General features: G+C 39.1%; 1 protein-coding gene across 9 annotated transcripts in view; it reads right to left on the bottom strand.

The window, feature by feature from the left end:
• STARD9 (StAR related lipid transfer domain containing 9) overlaps window positions 1-25120 on the bottom strand; it is a 118574-nt gene that overhangs the window by 53985 nt on the left and 39469 nt on the right. For 8 of the 9 annotated variants that reach the window (XR_009264194.1, XM_058738021.1, XM_058738022.1 and 5 more), the window contains exons 4-7: window positions 14763-14879; window positions 11032-11064; window positions 10882-10943; window positions 8992-9104 (exon numbers count right to left, since the gene is read on the bottom strand). Coding sequence is in view for 8 of the 9 variants with exons in the window: in XM_058738021.1 (XP_058594004.1) it covers window positions 8992-9104; window positions 10882-10943; window positions 11032-11064; window positions 14763-14879 (325 nt within the window). In the remaining variant the exon portion in view is untranslated. Of the gene's footprint in view, window positions 1-8991; window positions 9107-10881; window positions 10944-11031; window positions 11065-14762; window positions 14880-25120 lie in introns of those variants that run through there. The other variant, XM_058738023.1, reaches the window with a different exon arrangement.

The following is a 25120-nucleotide window of genomic DNA, read 5'->3' on the forward strand; positions in this document are numbered from 1 at the left end:
TTTATTTTAAGAAATTATTGGTAAAGCCACAATGAGATATCACCTCACACGTGTCAGAATGGCTAAAATCAAAAACACAAGAAACAACAAGTGTTGGCAAGGACATGGAGAAGAAGGAACCCTCGTGCACTGTTGGTAGGAATGTAAACTGGTGTGGCCGCTATGGAAAACAGTGTGGAGGTTCCTCAAAAAATTAAAAATAGAACTACCATATGGCCCAATAATTCCACTATTTACTCATAGAATACAAAAATTCTTTTTTATTTTTTATTTTTTTTAATGTTTCTCTATTTGGAGAGAGAGAGAGAGAGAGAGAGAGAGAGCGCATGATCAGAGGAGGGGCAGAGAGAGGGAGACACAGAATCCGAAGCAGGCTCCAGGCTCTGAGCTGTCAGCACAGAGCCCGATGTGGGGCTCAAACTCACCAAATGTGAGATCATGACCTGAGTAGGAGTCAGATACTCAACCGACTGAGTGACTCAGGGGCCCCAAGAACACAAAAATTCTAATTTGAAAAGATATATGCACCTCTGTGTATTGCATTATTTACAATAGCCAAAATATGGAAGCAGCCCAGGGTCCATCGATAGATGAATGGATAAAGGAATTGTGGTATAAGGGCGCCTGGGTGACTCAGTCAGTGGGCATCCTACTCTTGATTTCACCTCAGGTTATGAACATGGAGTTGTGGGATCAAGCCCCAAGCTGGGCTCCACACTGAGCATACAGCCTGTTTGGGATTCTCTTCCTCCCTCCCTTTGCCCCTCTCGCCTGCTTGTTTTCTCTCTCTCTCTCAAAAAAACAAACAAACAGAAATTGTGGTATATATATATATATATATATATATATATATATATATATATACACAATGGAATATTGCTCAGCCATAAAAAAAAGAATGAAATCTTGGGGTGCCTGTGTGGCTCAGTTGGTTGAGCATCCGACTTCAGCTCAGGTCATGATCTCGCAGATCATGAGTTCAAGCCCTGGGTCGGGCTCTGTGCTAACAGCTCAGAGCTTGGAGTCTGCTTTGGATTCTGTGTCTCCCTCTCTCTCTCTGCCTCTCCTGCTCATGCTCGCTCTCTCTCTCTCTCTCTCTCTCTCTCTCTCTCTTTCTCTCAAAAATAAATAAACATTAAAAGAATTTTTTTAAAGAATGAAACCTTGTGGGGCGCCTGGGTGGCTTGGGTGTCCGACTTCGGCTCGGGTCATGATCTCGCAGTCCGTGGGTTCGAGCCCCGCATCGGGCTCTGTGCTCAGAGCCTGGAGCCTGTTTCGGATTCTGTGTCTCCCTCTTTCTGTGCCCCTCCCCTGTTCATGCTCTGTCTCTCTCTGTCTCAAAAATAATTAAACGTTAAAAAAAAAATTAAAAAAAAAAAAAAAAGAATGAAACCTTGCAACAATATAGATGAAGCTAAGAAGTATAATGCTCAGTGAAATAAGAAAGAAAGACAAACACCATATGATTTCACTCATATGTGGAATTTAAGAAACAAAACAAAAGAACAAAGGGGAAAAAAAGAGACAAACAAAAAAACAGACTCTTAAACTATAGAGAACAAACTGATGGTTATCAGAGGGGAGGTGGTTGGGGAGATGGGTGAAATAGGTGATGGAGATTGTAAGTACCCTTATCATGATGAGCCCTGGGTGATGTATGGAATTGCTGGATCATTATATAGTACATGTGAAACTAATATAACACTGTTAACTATACAGGATATAAACTAAAATTTAAAAAATAAGATTTTTGGGGTGCCTGGGTGGCTCAGTCGGTTAAGCATCCGACTTCAGCTCAGGTCACGATCTCGCGGTCCGTGAGTTCAAGCCCCACGTCGGGCTCTGGGCTGATGGCTCAGAGCCTGGAGCCTGCTTCCAATTCTGTGTCTCCCTCTCTCTCTGCCCCTCCCCCGTTCATGCTCTGTCATCTCTGTCTCAAAAATAAATAAACGTTAAAAAATAAATAAATAAATAAATAAATAAATAAATAAAAATAAAAAATAAAAAATAAGATTTTTTAATGAAATAAAATAATAAATAAAAAAGAAATTATTATTATTTAGATGTTATAATTAGTTTTATGGCTATGTTTTTTTTTTAATCTTTATCTTTTAGGGCTACATACTAAAATATTATAGATGAATTGATGTGACATACACAATTTGCCTTAAAACAACACAGAATGAGGGAAAGTAGACAGGAATATAGGTAGAGCAAAACTGGCCAGGGGTTAATGATTATTGTAACTGGGTGATGAATACATGGGGGTTCATTATATTAGCCTATTTTTGTGTGTGTTCAAAATTCTCTCTAATAAAAAGTTTTAAAAATTGTGGTAATGGTAAGTGAGATAACACAAATCAATCCTTCCAGTACAGACTATTAGAAAAATCTGGACAAGTAATATTAAAGACATACGTTTTGAGGAACAGAGGGATACCCAGATATTAAAAATTTTCTGGCCATATACTGGGCGAAGATGGAAGCCCAGAGAAAAGAGGCCAGCATCTGGGGACACTTTTCCTCTGAGGTCATTTGCCAGATCTTGAGGGGATATGACTCAGAGCAGTTCCCTTGACAACCTCACTGGTCTAGAGAAACCCAGACTGCAGTCCAGATCCCACCCACAGTTGCCCTAGAGAACACCACTTGAGCTGGAAACCCAAAGGGCTAAAACACAGGAATAAAAGAGTTAGAAGTACATAGCCTTTGAAGGGTTTGCAACGCAGCTTTGAACGTTGCCAAAACTTAAATTGGACTGAGGTGATTCTGGATCACTAGCATATGCAGAAACCTGGACAAATAAAGAGAAGTCTTCTGCATAGAAAGATACCATTGTCCTACACCTTCAAATTATTTCTAGAAAAAAACTTAGCCAACACTATCTGGCACAAAATTGTAACAAACCAAACATCCAAGTAGATCTGGCAATAAATAAATGAAAACCAGCAAAAATAATAGGCAATATAAAAGAATTATTCACCATGATCTAGTGGGATTCATTGCTGGGCTGTGGGGCTGGTTCAACATTCACAGATCAATCAATGTGATACATCACATTAGTAAAAGAAAAGATAAGAATCATATGATCCTGTCAATCGATGCAGAAAAAGCATTTGACAAAATTCAGCATCGTTTCTTAATAAAAACCCTTGAGAAAGTCGGGATAGAAGGAACATACTTAAACATCATAAAAGCCATTTATGAAAAGCCCACAGCTAATATCATCCTATATGGGGAAAAACTGAGAGCTTTCCCCCTGAGGGAAACACGACAGGGATGTCCACTCTCACCGTCGTTGTTAAACATAGTGTTGGAAGTTCTAACATCAGCAATCAGACAACAAAAGGAAATCAAAGGCATCAAAATTGGCAAAGATCAAGTCAAGCTTTCACTTTTTGCAGATGACATGATACTATACATGGAAAACCCAATAGACTCCACCAAGTCGGCTAGAACTGATACATAAATTCAGCAAAGTTGCAGGATACAAAATTAATGTACAGAAATCAGCTGCATTCTTATACACTAATAATGAAGCAACAGCAAGACAAATAAAGAAACTGATCCCATTCACAATTGCACCAAGAAGCATAAAATACCTAGGAATAAACCTAACCAAAGATGTAAAAGATCTGTATGCTGAAAACTATAGAAAGCTTATGAAAGAAATTGAAGATACAAAGAAATGGAAAAACATTCTGTGCTCATGGACTGGAAGAATAAATATTGTTAAAATGTCACTACTAACCAAAGGTATCTACACATTCAATGCAATCCCAATCAAACTAGCACCAGCATTCTTCTCAAAGCAGAAGAACCAATCCTCAAATTTGTATAGAACCACAAAAGACCCCAAATGGCCAAATTAATATTGAAGAAGACCAAAGCAGGAGGCATCACAATCCCAGACTTTAGCCTCTATTACAAAGCTGTAATCATCAAGACAGCATGGTATTGGCATAAAAGAATTTTTTTAATAAAAATTTTAAAAAATAATAATAGGCAATATAAATACAAGAAAAAAATCAGACCTTGGGGTTATGGTAACTTTAAAGTAACTCTGCTTAGTATTTTCAAGGAACTAAAAGCAAGATTATAAAACTTCAAAGAAAACTGGAAATTGTAATGAAAGGATCAAATGGAGATTTGGGAAATAAAAAGTACTACAGAGAAAATAAGAATTCAATATCTAAGCTTAATAGCAGGTTAGATACAACTGAAAAAAAAAAAAGTGAGTAGAAAGATAGGTCAGAATCATATATACTCAAAATAAAGCACAGAAAGACAAAATATAAAAAATATAGACAAGAGGGTAAGAATCATAGCAAAGATAAGGAATTGGTCTAACATACCTGTAAGTGGAGTTATAGAAGGAAAAGAGTGGAAAAGAAGCAATATTAGAATAAATAATGACTAAAAAATATCCACAACTGATAAAGGGTCATTAAACAACAGGCTCAAGAAGCCCAGCATGTGCACGAGGTGGACACCCACATGAGAAAGAGGACAGCAATGGCAAGGAGACAGATCACATGTAGGAAGGTAGATCAAAGAAGTATCTCCCCTGTTAGATAAAGGAATTACAAATATGAAAAGAGAGAAATCCAGAACGAACTGTGCTGTGTTGGACTGCAATTAAAGGTACTGGTGTGAACACAGATTACTTAACTCTGTCCACTCAGAGGGACATTTGGGCATACATAGCACCCAGACCCTAGCTTCTAAATATTATTCTCCACTAAAAAGGAACAGGACTCCTGGGAGAAATGGCTGATTCCAAGACTGAGGCAAAGAAAGTAGATGGGCCTGGAATATCTCTGTGCTAGAAAACAAGGAGGTGCTCAAAAAATAACAGTGATGTGTCAAAATGTCACAGAAGCGTACTCAAAGAGGATTCCTGAGTGCATCAAAATAAAAAAATCACAGTAAAAGAAGATAACCCATTGGATAAAATAGGAAACCATGAATCTGAACTGAAATAAATAAATTGAAAGTTAGATGATGATGGGATATGTACATGATTTCACAGTACTGCCCCACAAATACTTGTTGATCACAAAAGGAAAATAGCAATTTCAGAGTGAAAAAGGCTGGCAGATATCACCTTAAAAATCATAAGTAATGGGACACATTAAAACTATATACTACTTGATGGCTGTCAAAGTTCATGAAAGTTAAAGAGAGACCATGGAAACTTTCCAGACTAAAGAGTCCCAGAGAGACAAACTAAATGCAATCTGTGATTCTCAAATGGGCAATTATCAGGATAGTTAGGGAAACTTAAATGGGTTTTAATGATTAGATGGTAGTAACATGCCAAAGTTAATCTCCTGATTTCGGTGGTTGTGCTGTGATTATACAGGAGAACATTCCTATTTGGAGGAATAGAGGGAAAATACCCTAAAATAATCAGGGGAGATGGGTCATTAGGTTCGCAATTCACTCTCAAATGGTTCAAGAAAAAAAGTTCTTTACACTGTACTTGCAACTTTTTAAAAAGTTTAATTTGTTTCAAAGTTAAAAAACAAAAAATTTAGGAGTGCCTGGGTGGCTCAATCGGTTAAGCATCTGATGGTTTCAGCTCAGGTCATGGTCTTATGGTTCGTGGGTTCAAGTCCCAAATTGGGCTCTGTGCTGGCGGATCACAGCCTGCTTGGGATTCTCTCTCTCTCTCCCTCTCTCCCTCTCCCTCTGCCCCTCCCCTGCTCATGCTCTCTCTCCCTCTCAAAAAATAAAAAATAAAAAAAACTCTTGGAAAACTTTTAGAAAAAAAAGAGAATTCCCTTAATCTGCTAAGGCAATGTTTCTCAAAGCTGGTCCAAAGATTGGGGCCAGTTCTCAAATTGTTACTGGTATGTAATGAGATAGAAACAGAAATGAGAGTTTTAAGAACTTTTATAACAATATGACAAGTGATTTTATCTTTTGAATTGGTAAAAAGAATTTGAGCTTATAATCAAGATGTCTTTCTCATTTTTCTAGTAATTCATCTTTTTTTTTTAAGATTTTATTTTTAATCTCTACACCCAAGGTGGGGCTCAAACTCACAGCCCTAAGATCAAGAGTTGCATGCTCCTCCAACTGAGCTAGCCGGGCACCCCTAATTCGTCTTTACTTTATTAAGGTTTTGGTTTGCCATAGATTGGAAATTTTTTTTAAAAACCTGGTCCTATATTTTTGCTATATTTTTATAAGTGTGTGATAAAGAATATTTATTAAAAACAAACACTATTGCAAATATCATACCTAATGGTAAAATGTTAAAGCTTTCCTCTGGGGACAAGATTAAAAACTGCTAGCACTTTAATTTAATATGGTACCAGAGGTCCTGGTAAGTGCAGAAAGGCAAGGGGAAAAAAGGTTTAAGAATTAAATTTTTTTAGAAAAAGAATTAAAAAGAAAAAAAACAAACATGTAGATTGAACACATAGAATATTAAAAATTTTTTTTTTCAGAAACCCAATTACCTACCTCCAACACCTTCTACTTTGCACCTTATCCCTTTATGTTAAGATAAAGGCCAAGGCAAAAACATAATACTGTCCTTTTCTCACTTAGATAATACTTCAGACCCTATAACCACTAGCCTCTGATGTGTGCTTTGGGCAGAACTTTGTACGTTTCAGATTTGAACTTACTCTGTCATCTAATTAATAAACTTTTTAATGGAAGGTAATGGGCTACCCCCTTCCTTTCCTTTGATTTAGACAACTCTCAAGTTTCAGCTCACAATTCTGAACTAGAAGTGTAAGTTCTTATATTTTCATATTTCCTATGGCACCCTGAATAGTATAGGCATCTAGTAGGTACTCAATAAATTCCCAGAGAATTGGTTTCAAAGCAGAAACCACTTTCCACTTTGCAATCACATTCACAGAATGTATGAGCCCAAAGATGGAGGTACACAGACACGTATATAGGCAGGCAGGTAGGCAGATAATGTAAATAAATGAAGAAAGCAAATGTTTAAAAAACTAAAAGTAAAAAGTTTGCTGTAATGCCATCAGAGAGTAGTAAGGGGAATAATAGTTCAGTGTGACTATTCAGAGTCTTAGCTTCCAAGGCTGGTTCTGTACAACTTAAGTTCAAGGCTCCTTCATTGAGAAATGGGAGGAATGTTGACCTTTATTTGTCATGATTTGAGAAAATGCTAATCAACTTTAAGAAACATGTAACCCAAAGGAGGGGCGCTTGGGTGGCTCAGTCGGTTAAGCATCCGACTTCGGCTTGGGTCATGATCGCACGGTCCGTGAGTTCAAGCCCCGCGTCGGGCTCTGTGCTGACAGCTCAGAGCCTGGAGCCTGTTTCAGATTCTGTGTCTCCCTCTCTCTCTGCCCCTAACCCATTCATGCTGTGTCTCTCTCTGTCTCAAAAATAAATAAACGTTAAAAAAAAAAAAAAATTAAAAAAAAAAAAAAAGAAAGAAACATGTAACCCAAAGGAGCTAAGAGACTTTTTGCTGGGTTAGAATTATTTCCTACCAACCATCCCCCCTCCCCCTGAGGGTTCACTCCATGAAGGTATCCAAAAGAGCCCTGAGATTTCAGTCCAGTTCCTGTCACTGACCTTGGGTATATGACCCAAGCTGAATGACTATGCATAAGTTCCTACCTTCTCCGGGTTTCAGGTGCAATGCCAATCAAAGAATCTATGATCACAGGTCTCCCTGATGTACAGGATTCTGTCCCACTCATCTCCTCCTATTCTAGGCAATGTTCCCAGTTCCAACCATGCCCCAGTGAGCTGTGTGATTTGGGAATATCCCCTAGCTTCTTGTAGCTTCATTTTAGCCTTTGTGCAATGGGAACACCTGGACTGTGTCTGAGGTTTCCTCTACTTCCCCACCACACACACACACACACACACACACACACACACACATTAAAATAAAACACAAAGGTGACAAACTGTGACACTACTGCATCAACTCCTGGTCTGCCCTCAAAGTATTGTTTTACACAGAAATACATATCCACACAGTTTTACAGAGTAAACTCCACTGGCTCTTAGGAAAGCAAATGGCATTTTTGTTGTTTCCAGGCTGCTGTTTATGATGGAACATTTGGGAAAAGACAAAGGTAGCAGAATCAGTGACTGGTACACCTCCACCGGTCATGCCCTGGTCAAAGAAGAGACCAACTCTTGATGTCTGATATAACTCTCTTTTGTCAGGATTTAAATTAGCATATCTCTGAAGGAATAGGAGCAGAGAATTTGAGTGTTATTTTTTTATAGCGGCCTGAAAGGGTAAAAACTTCCTCCACAAAAGAACACAACTGTTTCTACTTAATATTAAGACCTAGCCTAATGGAATAAGACAAATGGTACCAAACATCAAGTATCAGCACTCAATGAGGAAGCAGTTCTGACCCATGCTATGTGTGACATCTCCTCATTTCCCTATCACCACCAGTGGAAGAGAAAGTACTCAGAAAAGGAGAATGCCTGACCTGGGAGTCAGTCCAGGCCCTGCTGGACCTGGCACCACAGACCCAACCTTATACCATGCCACTTTCCCTCTCATCCACCATGCTTTAGACATATCGGTCTCCTTGTAATCACCCAGCCCTTCTCTCAGGGCTTTTGCTCACGGTGCTCCTTCTACCTGAGTCACTCTTCCCCTTGCTACACCATTCTTCACGTGACTGGCTTCTGAATCTCCTCACATTAAGTGTTTCCTGACCACGCTATGCAGATGGACTGCCTACACTGCCCAATGCTCTTTTCCATCATGACATCTATTTATTTTTTATTAGCTTTTTATCACTACTTTAATTGTTTGTTTTCTGCCTCACCCCCCACAAGACTGTAAGCCTGCCTCTGAGGGCAGGATTGTCTTTTTTGTTTATTGCTATATATCCAGCATCTAGTACAGCAGGTGGCACATAGTAAGTATTCACTATACATCTGTTATATGAATCAGTGACCATTAGGAAAGCTTCTCAGAATTCAGTTTGGTCTCAGACTTCCAGGACCACAGTGGCTCACCTTGTACATAGGGCCCCATCTCTGGGTGCTCCCTGACCCGCAGACTGTAGGACTTTTTTTGATCAGATTGCTTCAGCAGATCCCGCACTCGCTCATTATAGATTTCCAGAAAACTAAAGACATGTAGAACAAGGCACGTAATTACATTTTTAAAAATGGGGACATCTTTTCAAAATTACATTGTGAAAAAAGGCAACATATTAGATTTGGAAAAAAGTAGGGGAAACACTAAGCCAAGAATCAGAAGGTTCTAATTCTTGATCCAGTTCTACCTCTGACACTCTAAGACCTTGACCATGCCAAGGAGCCCCACTGAGTCTCTTTCTACATGTGCACAATTGTGCTGCTAGCGTTAGCTGTCATCACTTGACAGTCTTAGGTTTACAATGTCAGCGCTGACTCAAATTTAGCCTTCAAGAGGCTATTTCAGCATGGTTTTAGGATACTGCCACCAGCCTTTATCTTGATCAGGCCACCATACCGCAAAGTCTAAAAGCTTATTTCTTAAGTGATTTTCAAATATGATCTTTGAGCTCTTATTATTCTGTGATGGCATCTTGAGAGCCAGTGTTGAGCAATGAGGACAGTTAAATGAACAAGATTCTGGTCCCTACCCCTAATTTAAGTAGGACAATTCTCATTTCACCTGTTTTATACACAGCAATTCTGGTTAACATATGCTGTATCTTATAGGTATCTACTAGCATTTCATTCCTTTTCAAAATAATAACATAGCTGGGCATCTGGCTGGCTCAGCTGGTGGAGCATACAACTCTTGATCTTGGGGTTGTGAGTTCAAGCCTCATGCTGGATGTACAGATTATTTAAAAATAAAATCTTTAAAATAATAACAAAATAGCTACAATTCTTAATTAAAATCAGCAAAGATTTTGTTAAATAAGAAAACATAATTTGGATGTAAATTTTAATAAATAAAAAATTAAATTAAAAAAAAAAAAAAAACAAGAAAACAAACTTCTCACAGAAAGGTCTTCCTCATCAGAACACAGATGTTTGCCTGTGAAGCCAGTGACCAGAAAAAAAGGCTCCAGATCAGAGCTCAACACTATGCACATTCTTATAAACTGTTTCTTCTTAACCTTCCCAGATTTGGACACAGGAATCCCAGATGTCTCTCAGAGTAGTGGTTCCCAGATTTCATGGCCAATAAATATGTACATGCTCACAGACACACATATACATGTCTAAAAATTTTACTTTGCAAACTTAAAAAAATGTATAAATAATGTTCACTATCACTTAATTTTTAAAAAGGGCATTTATTCTTTTTGGGATGATGAAATGTTCTGGAATTAGTAAGGATGACTGCACCACCTTGTAAATATAAAAAAAAGATCACTGAACTATACACTTTGGAGGCATGAATTTTATGGTATATGAATTATGTCTCATGTTTTTTAAAAAGGACATTGAACACCAAAAAAAGAGAATACCAAAAATTAAGGGCAATTGGTAACCTTGCACCAACATTTTCGCTACAGGCTGGTTAAAACTTCATATGGGAGTAATCAGCACTGTCTTGGAACTAGAGCTTAGGAACTACTGACCCAAAGAACAACCTACTGGAGCTGGAAGAGAAATTCCAACAGCTGGTGTTAAACTGTAAGGAAAGTGAAGAAAAGGAACCCAGATAGCCAGGGCAAGCTGGTCCACAGGAAACACCTGTTTAAGCCTGGGGATAGGAATTAAGATTCCTACAACCCAAAGATCTAAGTATGTTTCTCATCGCTCTATACTGCAAAATATTTCTGCTGTGACTTTTCTCCATTCCTCTAGATGACTCTTAAGCAAAGAGAGGACAGCTGAACATGCTACAATTTGGAGTAGAAACGGAAGTATCTTAGGCCCTAGGGCCTGACAGGTTCTTACCTTACTTTTATCCTACAAGAGGAAAGCAGTGGGGCATAGTCTTCCTCCCTGATGAAGAGACCCTGCACAAACCAGAGGGTTGGAGTTCACTGAAGGGAGTGTACAAAGGAGGTGTACTTTGAGAGGATCTAGTCAAAATAGAATCTATACCTCACATATCCGTGGCGTCAACCCAACAGAGGCCTAGAGAAGAGAAGAAAGGAAAGCATTACTGTTCACTTACAGTGAAGCTCTCCCACAACAGCCAGGAACCAAGGTTGGCAGGGGGATGGGCACATGGGTTCCCTGTGCTACCTCTTCGTTTTAGGCAGGTTCACTGGAAGTATGTAGAAGATTCTATTTGCCTGTGCTCTCAGGAGACACTCACGGGAGGAATGTACCAGCTGAGAGGCAGATCACCACCGTAAGAAGGAAGAGTGGAGAAGCTAACAAACACAGGTACCTGCTTTCATGCAATAAAGATTACATCCTTCTTGGATAAACCTATTTACCACGGTGGGCCCTCCCAAAACACTTCTATCCCTACACATAGAGAACTATACATATACATTTAGGGGGCGCCTGGGTGGCTCAGCTGGTTGAATGAAAACTTTGGCTCAGGTCATGACCTCACAGTTTGTGAGTTCATGCCCCACATTGGGCTCACTGCTTTCAGTGCAAAGCCCACTTCGAATCCTGTCTCCCTCTCTCTCTGCCCCTCCCCTGCTTGAGCTCTCTCTCTCTCTCTCAAAAATAAACATTAAAAAAATTAAAAAATAAAATAAAATACACATGGGGGGTCTGGATGGCTCAATGGGCTAAGCATCTGAATCTTGATTTTGGCTCAGGTAATGATCTCCCAGTTCGTGGGATCCAGCCCCACGATGGGCTCTTCATTGACAGTGCAGAGCCTGCTTAAAATTCTCTCTTCCTCTCTCACTGCCCATCCTCCCACACTCTCTCTCTCTCAAAATAAATAAATTAAAAAATAAAATAAAATAAAGTACACATTTAGGGAAAAGTAGCTTCTTTTTTCATTTTAGACCCATTGTTAACATGTATGTAGGTTAAAGCTTTTATACCCGTGGTGTAGTCAGCATTTTCTTTTAATTTCAAATATATGAAGTCACACTAAACCACAGACATAGTAGCAATGAGCTGAGGCCAAGGCAGCAGGGGTAATCTTTTTTTTTTAATTTTTTTTTTTTTAGGTTGTCTTTCTATTTTATTATTTTTAGCACAAAAATGTTTAATTTTAAGGAAGTCCAATTTATCTGGGGTTTTTTTCTTGCCACTTGTGATTTTGGTGCAGTATATCTAAAGTCATTGCCTAATTCAACGTCACAATGATTTACTTCTATTTTGTTTTGTTTTCCAAAAAAACCCTACAATTTTAACACTTAAATTTAGATCTATGAATGATGTTGAATTATTTGTAGTTATGAGGTAGAGTTCTAGCATCTTTCATTTGCATGAGTATATCTAGTTGTCCCAGCAACATTTTTTGAAAATACTCTTCTTCTTTGCCCATTGGATTGTCTTGGCACACTTGTGGAAAGTTTAAGAGTTTGTTTTTCTATTTTCTTCCATTGATTTATATGTCAATCCTTATAAGAGGTCCACACAATCTTATTTAGTTTATCTTTCTAGTAAATGATGAAGTCAAGGAGTATGAAACCTCCAAATTTGTTCTTTTTCAAAATTGTTTTGGACGTCCTGAGACCCTTTAATTTGCATATGCATTTTAAGATTAGCTTCCCAATTTCCACAAAAAAAAATGGTAGCTGGATTTTTTTTTAATTTCTTTTTTAAAATTTACATCCAAGTTGGTTAGCATACAGTGCAATAATGATTTCAGGAGTAGAATCCAGTGATTCATCCTCTACATATAACACCCAGTGCTCATCCCACCAATTGTCTTCTTTAATGCCTCTTGTTCATTTAGCCCATCCCCGCACGCACAACCCCTCTGGCAACCCTCAGTTTGTTCTCTATATTTAAGAGTCTCTTATGGTTTGTCCCCCTCCCTGTTTTTATATTATTTTTGCTTCCATTCCCTTATGTTCATCTGTTTTGTATCTTAAATTCCACATATGAGTGAAGTCATATGATATTTGTCTTTCTCTAATTTTGCTTAGTATACCTTCTAGTTCCATCCACACTGTTGCAAATGGCAAGATTTCATTCTTTTTGATTGCCAAGGAATATTCCATCGTGTGTGTGTGTGGTATGTATGTGTGTGTATATGTGTATATGTGTATATGTATATATATATATATATCCACACACGCATCTTCTTTATCCATTCATCTGTCAATGACATTTGGGCTCTTACCATACTTTGGCTATTATCGATGGTGCTCCCATAAACATTGGGGTGCATGTGCCCCTTTGAAACAGCACACATGTATCCTTTGGATAAATATGTAGTACTCCAATTGCTGGGTCATAGGGTAATTCTATTCTTAATTTTTTTGAGGAACCTCCATACTATTTTCCAGAGTGGCTATACCAGTTTACATTCCCATCAGCAGTCCAAAAGGATTCCTTTTTATCCGCATCCTCACCAACATCTGTTGTTGCCTGAGTTGTTAATTTCAGCCATTCTGACTGGTGTGAGGTGGTATCTCATTGTGGTTTTGATCTGCATTTCCCTAATGATGAGTGATGTTGAGCATTTTTTCATGTATTTGTTGGCCATCTGGATGTCTTCTTTGGAAAAGTGTCATGTCTTTTGCCCATTTCTTCACTGGATTATTTGTTTTATGGGGTGTTGAGTTTGATAAATTCTTTATAGATTTTAGATACTAACCCTTTACCTGATATGTAACTTGCAAATATCTTCTCCCATTCTGTTGGTTGCCTTTTAGTCTTGCTGTTTCCTTCCCATGCAGAAGTTTTTTTATCTTGATGTGGTCCCAAGAGTTCATTTTTGCTTCTGTTTCCCTTGCCTCCAAGACGTGTTGAGTAAGAAGTTGCTGTGGCCAAGGTCAAAGAGGTTTTTGCCTGCTTTCTCCTCAAGGATTTTGATGGCTTTCTCTTATGTTTAGGTCTTTTATCCATTTCAAGTTTATTTTTGTGTATGGTATAAGAAATGATGTTTATTTTTCAGAGAGTGCGGCTCATGAGACAGGGGGAGGGGCAGAGAGAGAGGGCGACAGAGAATCTGAAGCACGTTCTGTGCTGTCAGTGCAAAGCCCGACATGGGGCTCAAACTCACGAACTGTGAGATCATAACCTCAGCGAAAGTCGGATGCTCAACCAACTGAGCCACCCAGACACCCCTGGGGGGTAATCTTTCAGAAGGAATAATGTCCCAGATAATGTCCATGTGTAGTGTTATTTGCCACCTGCCCCACCAGTTCAACTAACCAAGGTACTCCTAAACATAAAACAAAGAGGTGTGCTTAAGGACCTCTACCCTCCCAATTTTCCATGACAAAGTAAGGTTCTCATAAGTCCTTCATATTTCTGAAAGTTCCATCCCAGCAGCTGGTCCTCCTGCTTCTCTCCAACACTCAGATGGAACACATAGCCCCATTTCTGCACAGCCCTAGGCAGCACTTAAGATTCAGTCTGTCTCATCCACTCCTAAGGTGTTAAAAAGCTTCAAGCGACAAACTTGGAAATGATATGAGAAATTCAGCACTGACAGTTCTGCTTCATCAAAGGGAATGGTAAAATTCTAAGGTTCTTCAGGGTTTAATAAGGAAGGGCTAATTATTCAAAGTTCACCTTTCAATTAAAGTGCTAAGAAACCCAATCTTAATACAGAAGAGAGGCCATTAAATCTTATTAAACTTGACTATTAAATTCATATTCTAGCTCTCAGTAGCAAGGACATTTGAGATTCAGGCTTGCTGTGGCAACAGAAAGAGATATATTCCAATACCAACACTCACTGGGGTCCCCAGCATGGTATATGTCTTCCCAGAGCCTGTCTGCCCATAGGCAAAAAGGCATATGTTGTAGCCTTTGGCAGCTCCAGACAGTACTTCGGTTCCCAAATCTTGGAACACCTGTAACAACAAAAGTAAAAAGGATGTCACTATAGTCCTTCCCATAGCATATTGAGGGACCATATCATTTTAAAATTTTCAATGTCGGAGAGGGAAGATGGCGGCGTAGGAGGACGCTGGGCTCACCGCACATCCTGCTGATCACTTAGATTCCACCTACACCTGCCTAAATAACCCAGAAAACCGCCAGAGGATTAGCAGAACGGAGTCTCCGGAGCCAAGCGCAGATGAGAGGCCCACGGAAGAGGGGCCCCTCCTGAAGTGGATCACCTAAGGAGAAGCGAGCTAAGCCTGCCCCTCCTGCCCCCGTGCACCTTGCCTACCCACCCCAGCTAATACGCCAGATCCCCAGCACCACAAGCCTGGCAGTGTGCAAGTAGCCCAGATGGGCCACGCCACCCCACAGTGAATCCCGCCCCTAGGAGAGGTGAAGAGAAGGCACACACCAGTCTGACTGTGGCCCCAGCGGTGGGCTGGGAGCAGACATCAGGTCAGACTGCGGCCCCGCCCACCAACTCCAGTTATAAAATTTTCAATGTCTAGCCTTGTGCCCAACATACAGTAAGTGTGTTAAAACACATTTGAATGAATAAATTTTCCCTAGCAAACTTTTTCTGAAACTGAATTCGTTCTTGTAAAATCATAGGGAATTAATAGTCATGTGTACTTGAAACACTTTATAATATTTTGGATTAAAAAAACCCAGAGGTGGGGTGACTAGGAGGCTCAGTCAGTTAAGTGTCCAACTCTTAACTTGGGCTCAGGTCATGATCTCGTGGTTCGGAAGTTTGAGCCCTGCATCAGGCTCCACGTAGATGGTGCACAGCCTACTTGGGATTCTCTCGAGTCTCCCTCCCTCTTCCTCTCTTTCTCTCTCTCAAAATAAATAAATAAACTTAAAAAAAATAACCCTGGGGTGCCAGGTTGGCTCAGTTGGGAGAGCACGTGACTCCCAACTTCAGGGTTGTAAGTTCAAGCCCCATATTGGGTGTAGAAATAACTTAAATAAATAAAACTTAAAAAGAAATTAAAAAAAAAATAACCCAGAGTAGTGACATATGGAATTCTTCAATCACTATATTGTACCCCTGAAACTAATATAATACTCTATGTTAACTAACTAGAATGAAAATAAAAACTTAAAAATAAAAAAGAGCTGTATTTACACTTCTTATCACACATAAAGGTTGAGGTAAGGTTGATACTATTTGTGGATCTATTTACCCATCCTCTCTCCAAACTTGTGGTAGTAGTATAGAAAAGTAGGGCTGGAGCTTGTTATTTAAAGAGAGAGGATTCATGTAAAATATATTTTTTAGTAGGGCCTAACGTTAGGGAAAGTTCTTAAAATGATTTCTCTTCCTCTAAACAGCTACCTATAGTTTAATTATTAAGAACACAGGCTTTGGGGGGTGCCTGGGTGGCTCAGTCAGTTGAGCATCCAACTTTGGCTCAGGTCACAATCTCACAGTTTGTGAGTTCGAGCCCCACATTGGGTTCTGTGCTGACAGCTCAGAGCCTAGAGGCTGCTTCAGATTCTGTGTGTGTCTCTCTCTCTCTGCCCCTCCTCTGCTCATGTTCTGTGTCTCTCTCTCAAAAATAAACAAACATTTAAAAAAAATATTAAAAAAAAAAAAAAAAAAAAAAAAAGAACACAGGCTTTGGAACTTTCTAGGTTCAAAGCCTGGCTCCTTGGGCAAGTAACCTTACCTCAGTTTCCTCATCAATGAAACAGATTTTTAAAAAGCACCTAAGAATAGGTTAAGGGAACTCTGAAACAACATCAAGCATACTAACATTCACATTATATGAGGCTGAGAAGAAGAGAGAGAGAAACAGGGACAGAAAATTTATTTGAAGAAATAACAGCTGAAAACTTCCCTAACCTGGATAAGAAAACAGACATCTAGGTCTCAGAGGCAAAGAGAGCCTGAAACAAGATGAACTCAAGGAGGTCCACACCAAGAGACATAATAATTAAAATGTAAAAAATTAGGGGCGCCTGGGTGGCTCAGTAGGTTGAGCCTCTGACTTTGGCTCAGGTCATGATCTCCTAGTCTGAGTTCGAGCCCCGCGTTGGGATCTGTGCTGACAGCTCAGAGCCTGGAACCTGCTTTGGATTCTGTGTCTCCCTCTCTCTCTGCCCCTCCCCTGTTCATGTTCTGTCTCTCTCTCTCTCTCAAAAACAAATAAACAGTAAAAAAAAAAAAATTTTTTTTATGTAAAAAATTAAAGATAAAAAGACAATCTTAAGAGCAGGAGAAGAGGGGCACCTGGGTGGGTCAGTCAGTTAAGATTTCGACTCTTGATCTCAGCTCAGGTCTTGATCTCAGGGCTATGAGTTCAAGTCCCGCATTGGGCTCCATGCTGGGCATGAAGACTAGTTAAAAAAAAAAAAAAAAAAAGCTGGGGTAGCAATACTTACATCAGACAAAAAAAGACTTAAAGACTAACAATACACAAAGAACTACATTACATAATGATAAAGGGATCAATAAAATAAGAGGATATAACACTTATAAACATCTATGCACAGGGGCATCTAAATATATAACACAAATATTAGCAGACATAAAGGGAGAAGTTGACAGTAATATGCTAATAGTAGGAAATTATAACACCTGATTTACATCAATGGACAGACCATACAAACAGAAAATCAGTAAGAAAACAGCGGACTTGCATAACACATTAGACCAGATGGATGGCTACATGCAGAAGAATGAAACTGGACCACTTTCTTTTTTTAATAATTTTTAAATTCCAAATGTTTTTAAAATTTACATCCAAGTTAGCATACAGTGCAATAATGATTTCAGGAGTAGAATCCAGTGATTCATCTTCTACATATAACACCCAGTGCTCATCCCAACAACTGTCTTCTTTAATGTTTCTTGTTCATTTAGCCCATCCCCCCACGCATAACCCCTCCGGCAACCCTGTTTGTTCTATTTAAGAGTCTCTTATGGTTTGTCCCCCTCCCTGTTTTTATATTATTTTTGCTTCCCTTCCCTTATGTTCACCTGTTTTGTATCTTAAATTCCACGTATGAATGAAGTCATATTTGTCTTTCTCTAATTTCTTAGCATAATACCCTCTAGTTCCATCCAAGTTGTTGTAAATGGCAAGATTTCATTCTTTTTGATTGTCAAGGAATACTCCATTGTATATAGATACCACATCTTCTTTATCCATTCATCCATCGATGGACATTTGGGCTCTTTCCATACTTTGGGGTGTTATGCTAAGTGAAATAAGTCATACAGAGAAAGACAGATACCGTATGTTTTCACTCTTATGTGGATCCTGAGAAACTTAACAGAAGACCATGGGGGAGGGGAAGGAAAAAAAAAAGTTAGAGAGGGAGGGAGCCAAACCATAAGAGACTCTAAAAACTGAGAACAAACTGAGGGTTGATGCGGGGTGGGAGGTGGGGAAGGGTGGGTGATGGGTATTGAAGAGGGTACCTGTTGGGATGAGCACTGTGTGTTGCATGGAAACCAATTTGACAATAAATTTCATACTTTGGCTACTGTCAATAATGCTGCTATGAACATTGGGGTGCATGTGCCCCTTCAAAATAGCACATCTGTATCCCTTGAGTAAATACCTAGTAGTGCAATTGCTGGGTCGTAGAGTAGTTCTATTTTTAATTTTTGGAAGAACTTGTTTCTCCAGAGTGGCTGCACCAGTTTGCATTCCCACCAGCAATGTAAAAGGGTTCCTCTTTTGAAACTGGACAACTTTCTGACACCATACACAAAAAAAAAAACTCAAAATGGGTTAAAGACCTAAATATAAGACCTGAAACCATAAGACTACTAAAAGAAAACACAGGCAGTGGGGTACCTGGGTGGCTCAGTCAGTTGAGCATCTGACTTCAGCTCAGATCATGATCTCCCAGTTTGTGGGTTCAAGCCCTGCATCAGGCTCTCTGCTGTCAGCATGGAACCCACTTCAGATCCTCTATTCCCCTCTCTCTCTGCCCCTTCTACACACATGCACTCACTTGCTCTCTCTCTCTCTCTCGCTCTCTCAAAAACTTGCCTCAGCAAGTTTTCTGTATCTGTCTCCTCAAGCAAAGGAAACAAAAGCAAAACTAAAAAATTGGGACTACTTTAAACTTAAAAGCTTTTGCATAGCAAAATAAATATCAGCAAAATGAAAAGGCTACTGAACAGAAGATATTTCCAAATACTATATCTGATAAGGGTTAATACCCAAAATACATAAAAATATATACAACTCAATGTCAAAAAAACAAATAATCCAATCAAAAACAGGCCAAGGACCTGAATAGACCCAGTTCCAAAAGAAACCTAAAAATGACCAGAGATGCTCAACATGATTAATCATGGAAGAAGTGCAAATCAAAACCACAGTGAGTTATCACCTCAAACCAGTCAGTATGGCTAGTATCAAAAAGACAAGAAATAATAAGTTTTGGTGAGGATGTGGAAAAAAGGATGTGTAGTGCACTGCTGGTGGGAATATGTGTGGAGCCCCTGTGCAAAAAGGTATGGAGTTTCTCAAAATATTAAAAACAGAAAAATGCCATATGACCCTGTAATTCCACTTCTGTGTATTTACCCATAAAAATGAAAATATCAAACTCAAAGAGATAAATAAACATTTATGTTCACTGCAGCATTATTTACAATAGCCAAGATATGGACGTAACCTATGCCTGTCAATCAATCAATCAATACATGATATACATTATACAATGGAATATTACTCAGCCATAAAAAAGAATGAAATCTTGCCATTTGCAGCATCATGAATAGACCTGGAAGGTATTTTGCTAAATGAACTAAGTCAGACAGGAAAAGGCAAATACCGTATGATTTCAATCATATGTGAAATCTAAGAAACAAAACAAATGAACAAACAAAAAACAGAAACAGACTCATAAAACAGAACTGGTAGTTGTCAGAAGGAAGGGGGTTTAGGAGATGGTTGGAATAAGTGAGGAGATGTAAGAGATACAAATTTCCAGTTATAAAATAAGCTACAGGGATGAAAATTACAGCACAGGGAATATAGTCAGTAATACTGTAATAACTTTATAAGGCGACAGATAGTAATTATACTTATGGTGGTGAGCATTTCATAATGTATATAATTGTCAAATCACTATGGTATATATCTGATACTAATAAACTATTTTATGACAATTCTACTTCCAAAAAATATAAAGATGATGAAGACACCGGCCCTCCCCCTGGCCAAAAACAAAAACATATGAGGCCTGACCAAGACAACCCTATGGAAAGGATCTCCCCTCTGATTTCCTGCTAGGGCTTTCCATTGTCCAATGCCAACCTCAAGCCAGAGGTTAAGAGAGTCCATTTTTTAGTCCAACAGGTCACCCTTGGGGCAGAAAATAAGATGGAAATTTTTTTTATGGTTTTTTTTTTAATTTTTTTAATGTTTTATTTATTTTTAAGACAGAGAGAGACAGAGCATGAGTGGGGATGGGACAGAGAGAGAGGGAGACACAGAATGCGAACCAGGCTCCAGGCTCTGAGCTGTCAGCGCAGAGTCCGACACGAGGCTCGAATTCACAAACTGTGAGATCGTGACCAGAGCCGAAGTCGGACGCTCAACCGACTGAGCCACCCGGGCGCCCCTGAAGAGTTCATCTTGAAGGGCAAAATGAAGACATTCAACAGAACCTAAAAAGCAAAGGGAATGCTGGCTGAAGAACCTGGAAAGACTTTATGAAATAGGGAACATCTGAACTGAGTTTCAAGACAAAAGGACTTTCAGAAGTGCCTGGGCAGTTCAGTTGGTTAAGCATTTGACTCCTGATTTCAGCTCAGATCATGCTCTCACAGTTTGTGGGATCAAGCCCTACATCAGACTCTGAGCTGACAGCATGAAGCCTGCTTGGGATTCTTTCCCTCTCTCTCTCTGCCCCTCCCCTGCTCGCCTGCATGCTTTCTGTCTCTCAAAATAAATAAATAAAAAGACAAGGATTTTCATGATGGGGATGATCGTCTAGGTTGGATAAACAACACATGTAAAGCTTGGAGTAACGAAAATACATGGCTATTCAGATGGAATTTGGAAAATCAGATACATTGGGAGATAAGACTTAAGTATTGGGGTAATGCTAAGGATTAGGTTTTCTTTCATCTTAGTGTGTACTGCATTATTTATGGCAGAATCTCAAGGAATATGATGAGCAACCTATTGTTCTACCATGAAAAATTAGCAGTACAAGGACAACTAGGCAGCAAAGAAATTAAGAAACCCACTTATAAATAACCCTTAAATCAAAGAAGAAATCAAAACTAAAATTATAAACTACTCACAAAGCAATGAAAAGAACACCATATCATACCAATGAAATAGAGTGAAATATATGATTGAAGAGTAACATTTTGTTTATACATTGGCTTTTGACTTTCTCCACATCTTCCTTTAGTTCTCTGAGCATCTTTAAGACAACTGGTCTATAGTCTTTGTTTAATATATCTGCCTTTAGGGCTTTTTAAGGGACAGTTTCTGTTGATTTTTTTTTCCTTTGAATAGGCCACACTTTCAGGTTTCTTTGTATGCTTTGTGACCTTTTACATTGAAAACTGAACATCTGAATCTAATAATGTAGTAATTCTAGAAATCAGATTCTCTCCTTTGCCTGGGGTATCCTGTGTCTCATTATTCTTTTTGTTTATTGTTTTTGTTTTTCTGATTACTGTAGGCTATCTCTGTGCTGAGGATCAGCCTGAGGTGTAAACCTAAGGTTCTAGCAAGTGGTCTTTTCTGAGCCTTTCCCTGGGCACGCATGGTCACTTTCTAATTTTCCCCATGTGTGGAGTTGTTTTTCAATGCCCTGGTCTTTAGTGTCTGACTGCAAAATGGAGAAAAGCAGAAAAATGAAGTAGGAGTGGAGTGGGGAGTTGTCACTTCAAATCCCCTGGAAGTCACTTCAGCTGTATGGGGAGGGACTTGCAACAATGGGAAACATGCGACAACAATGACTACTCAACTCTGCAATTCTGTGATCCCAAGCAGGAATTGGCAATCAGCACAGATTCCTGATATTTGGAAGACAGGGTCCTTTTTGTCCACCCGACTTGTGCAAGCTGTGTACAAGATGCTCCAGGACCCATGTACAGCTGCCTGCCACGTGGCTGGGGATAACAAATGGGTAACTGCTACTGTGCTAGAAGCTGAAATTGACAGAAATTAACTGCGATTTATCCCTCACGTCTTCCTCTGGAAAATGCAAGCCTTCAAGAAAATCCAGAGTTCCAAAAACCATTACATCAGACAGTTTTGTCTAGTGTAATCCCTGTCTAGGTTGGGGAACAGATTCTTCATGCTTCCTGATAAGGGAGCATAAGGCAAGCTGAGGGAAAAGTACAAGCTAACAGTATTCCCCCACCCCAGTTGGGATATGTGTGATATTCCTTGGACACTCCTGGCAACCTAAGAAGAAAGGAAAGGGGTTTAAGTGCTTCCCATGATGATATGGGAAACAAAGGCAAATGAAAAATTTAATTCCCTTACTGCCTACAGCCCAGTGACAAGTCCTTGAAAGTGGCAGTGACCTCCTTCTAGGAGCTCAGCTGCCTGATGATAACACTTTGCTAGGGGCAAAAGGGAATCTTGGCTTAACATTATCCTGACCCCCAAGGTCCTATAAGTCTACTTTAGCCTATGAAAATTCCTTTGGAAACTTTATCTCAGCTCCCCCAAGATATATGCCAGCAATCATACTCCAAGCTTAAGGCCCTCTGATATACATCTGAAAGGTCTCATGACTGAAGTTTTACTAAATTATAATAAATGGCATTTTCCTAACAGCAACTGGCCCCTCAAGGTCCCGGAAACCTTGCTTTCAAAATACCTAGAGACTTATTCTATCTTTAACCCCCTTCCACCCTGAGGGTATATAATCAGTTACCCATCACAGCCCCAATGCAGTTCTTTCTGCCCATGGGTCCTGTCCCCATGCTTTAATAAAATCACCTTTTTGCACCAAAGACATCTTCAAGAATTCTTTCTTGGCCTTTGGCTCCAGACCACCCCACCATCACCCCAAAACTTCATCATTTCCTACTCTGTCATTTTCCCAGACTCCTCTCCTCCATAATTATTCTTTAAAATACAAATTAGTAGCCCCATATTCCCCTATTGAAACTCTATATATTTAAGTACATAGAAGTTTCTTTTATTCTTGAACCCATTACCTGAGATTCACCCATATTATCACCCTACGGATGTACTTTTCCTTTTAATTTTCTGAAAACAAATAGAAATATGTGAAGTAATGTTAAACTACTCAGAGACTAATAAAATCAAGTGAAAGAAGTTACATTTATTTATTCAACAAATATTTATAGAGTGCCTACTAAGGCAAAATACTGTGCTGGGGACTGCTCCCATTGTTTAAAGATAACTGTTAGGATTGTTTCGCACCATTAGTACTTCATTAGAAGTGTTTTTATTCAAAGCCAGGGTTTTAGATCCCTATAACCAGTAACACTTACTTAGCAATTATTTCATATTAGGGGCTCTTCTTAGCACCTTAAATGATTTAGTACTTCTCACAATATATCTATGGGATAGTTACTATTATTATCAATCTCTAATTTTCACAGGAGAAAACTCAAGTGCCACAGGTACCAAGTACTTCTAAACAAAGCTCTTGCTCTTAACCAACATGATACCCTGCAGCTAACAAATTAACTACTCATGGAGTTACCAGGAAAGGCAAATCTTATCTGCTAAACACAAAGCTATTACCCTACAATTTAAAACTATCTTCATGGTTTCCTTACTTCCTGTTATTTTGCTTTACAGTGGAAGAAACTTTACAAAGTCTCCTTTTTAGTATTTCCTCTTTAGTATTTAGTATTAGGAGTTCCAATAATATCTTGTTAGGGGGTCCTGGGTGGCTCAGTTGGTTAAGAGTCTGACTTCGGCTCTGTAATGATCTTGCGGTTAGTGGGTTCGTGCCCTGCCTCAGGCTCTATGCTGAGCGGAGCCTGGAGCTTGCTTCAAGTTCTGTGTCTCCCTCTCTCTCTGCTGCTCCCCTGCTCACTCTCTCCCTCTCTCAAAAATAAAATAAAAACATTAAAAAAATTTTTTAAATAAAATTTACCAAAAACAATAAATTCTAATCCTACTGCCATTTGTTAATTGCTTTTGGAGTTTTCTGCTCCATTAACCTCTTCATTGCACATAAAGAGAATTACAATCTCATCCCAAAATTTCACACACACACACCCTTATCAAATGACCAGAATTTGAAGCTTATTACAGACACACACTTATATTTTTTTTTCTTTGCTGTTTTTCAAATTACAAAGAATGCTCACTTTTTGTATCAAGTTAATACAACACATGAAAAAAAAAGCTAACCTTTCCTTACCCCTAATGCTGCTCATTTAAGTATCCAACAGGTAGCTTTCAGTACTAAGACAGGGAAGAATATATCCAACAAGTATGTCATTCCATACTTTCCTCCACATATACAAGGATATACAGTTGTTTTTGTTTGTTTTCACTGAAATAGACACATACAATACACATCAACCTGTAACTTGCTTTTTATCATATAGTATATCATGAACATACAGGTTATTTGCCATAGATATAATTTTTCATTTTTCATGTATACACACCATAGCGACAGTCATACAAACACAATTTAAAATGATTGGGATAGGGGTGCCTGGGTGGCACAGTCAGTTGACTGACCAACTCTTGATTTTGGCTCAGGTCACAATCTCAAGGTCATAGGACTGAGCTCTAAGTCAGGCTCCACATTCACTGCTTCCTTCCTCTCCCAACCTGCCATATAGATGGAATCACAATATGTAGCCTTTTCAGATTGGTTTCTTTCACTTAGTAATATGCATTTAGGGTTTTTCCCTGTCTTTTCATGATTTGATAACTCATTTCTTTCTTTGCACTGAATAATATTCCATTGTTGGATGTACCGCAGTTTATCCATTTACCTACTGAAGGACATTTTGGCTGCTTCCAAGTTTTGGTAATTAAGAATAAAGCTGCTAAAACATTTCAAGCACAGGTTTTTGTGTGGCCCTAAGTTTTCAACTCCTTTGGGTAAATACCAAGGAGCATGACTGACCAACGCTAACTTTTCCCTCATCTTACACCAAGATCTCCAAGAATCCATGCATTCCGATCTTTACCTCTGGGTACTCCAAAACAGTCCCCATGTCTGTATGAAGTCCTGTACCAGCTTCCTCTATTAGAAT

The sequence above is a fragment of the Neofelis nebulosa genome, chromosome 7 (genome assembly GCF_028018385.1).
Source record: "Neofelis nebulosa isolate mNeoNeb1 chromosome 7, mNeoNeb1.pri, whole genome shotgun sequence".
NCBI lineage: Eukaryota > Metazoa > Chordata > Mammalia > Carnivora > Felidae > Neofelis > Neofelis nebulosa.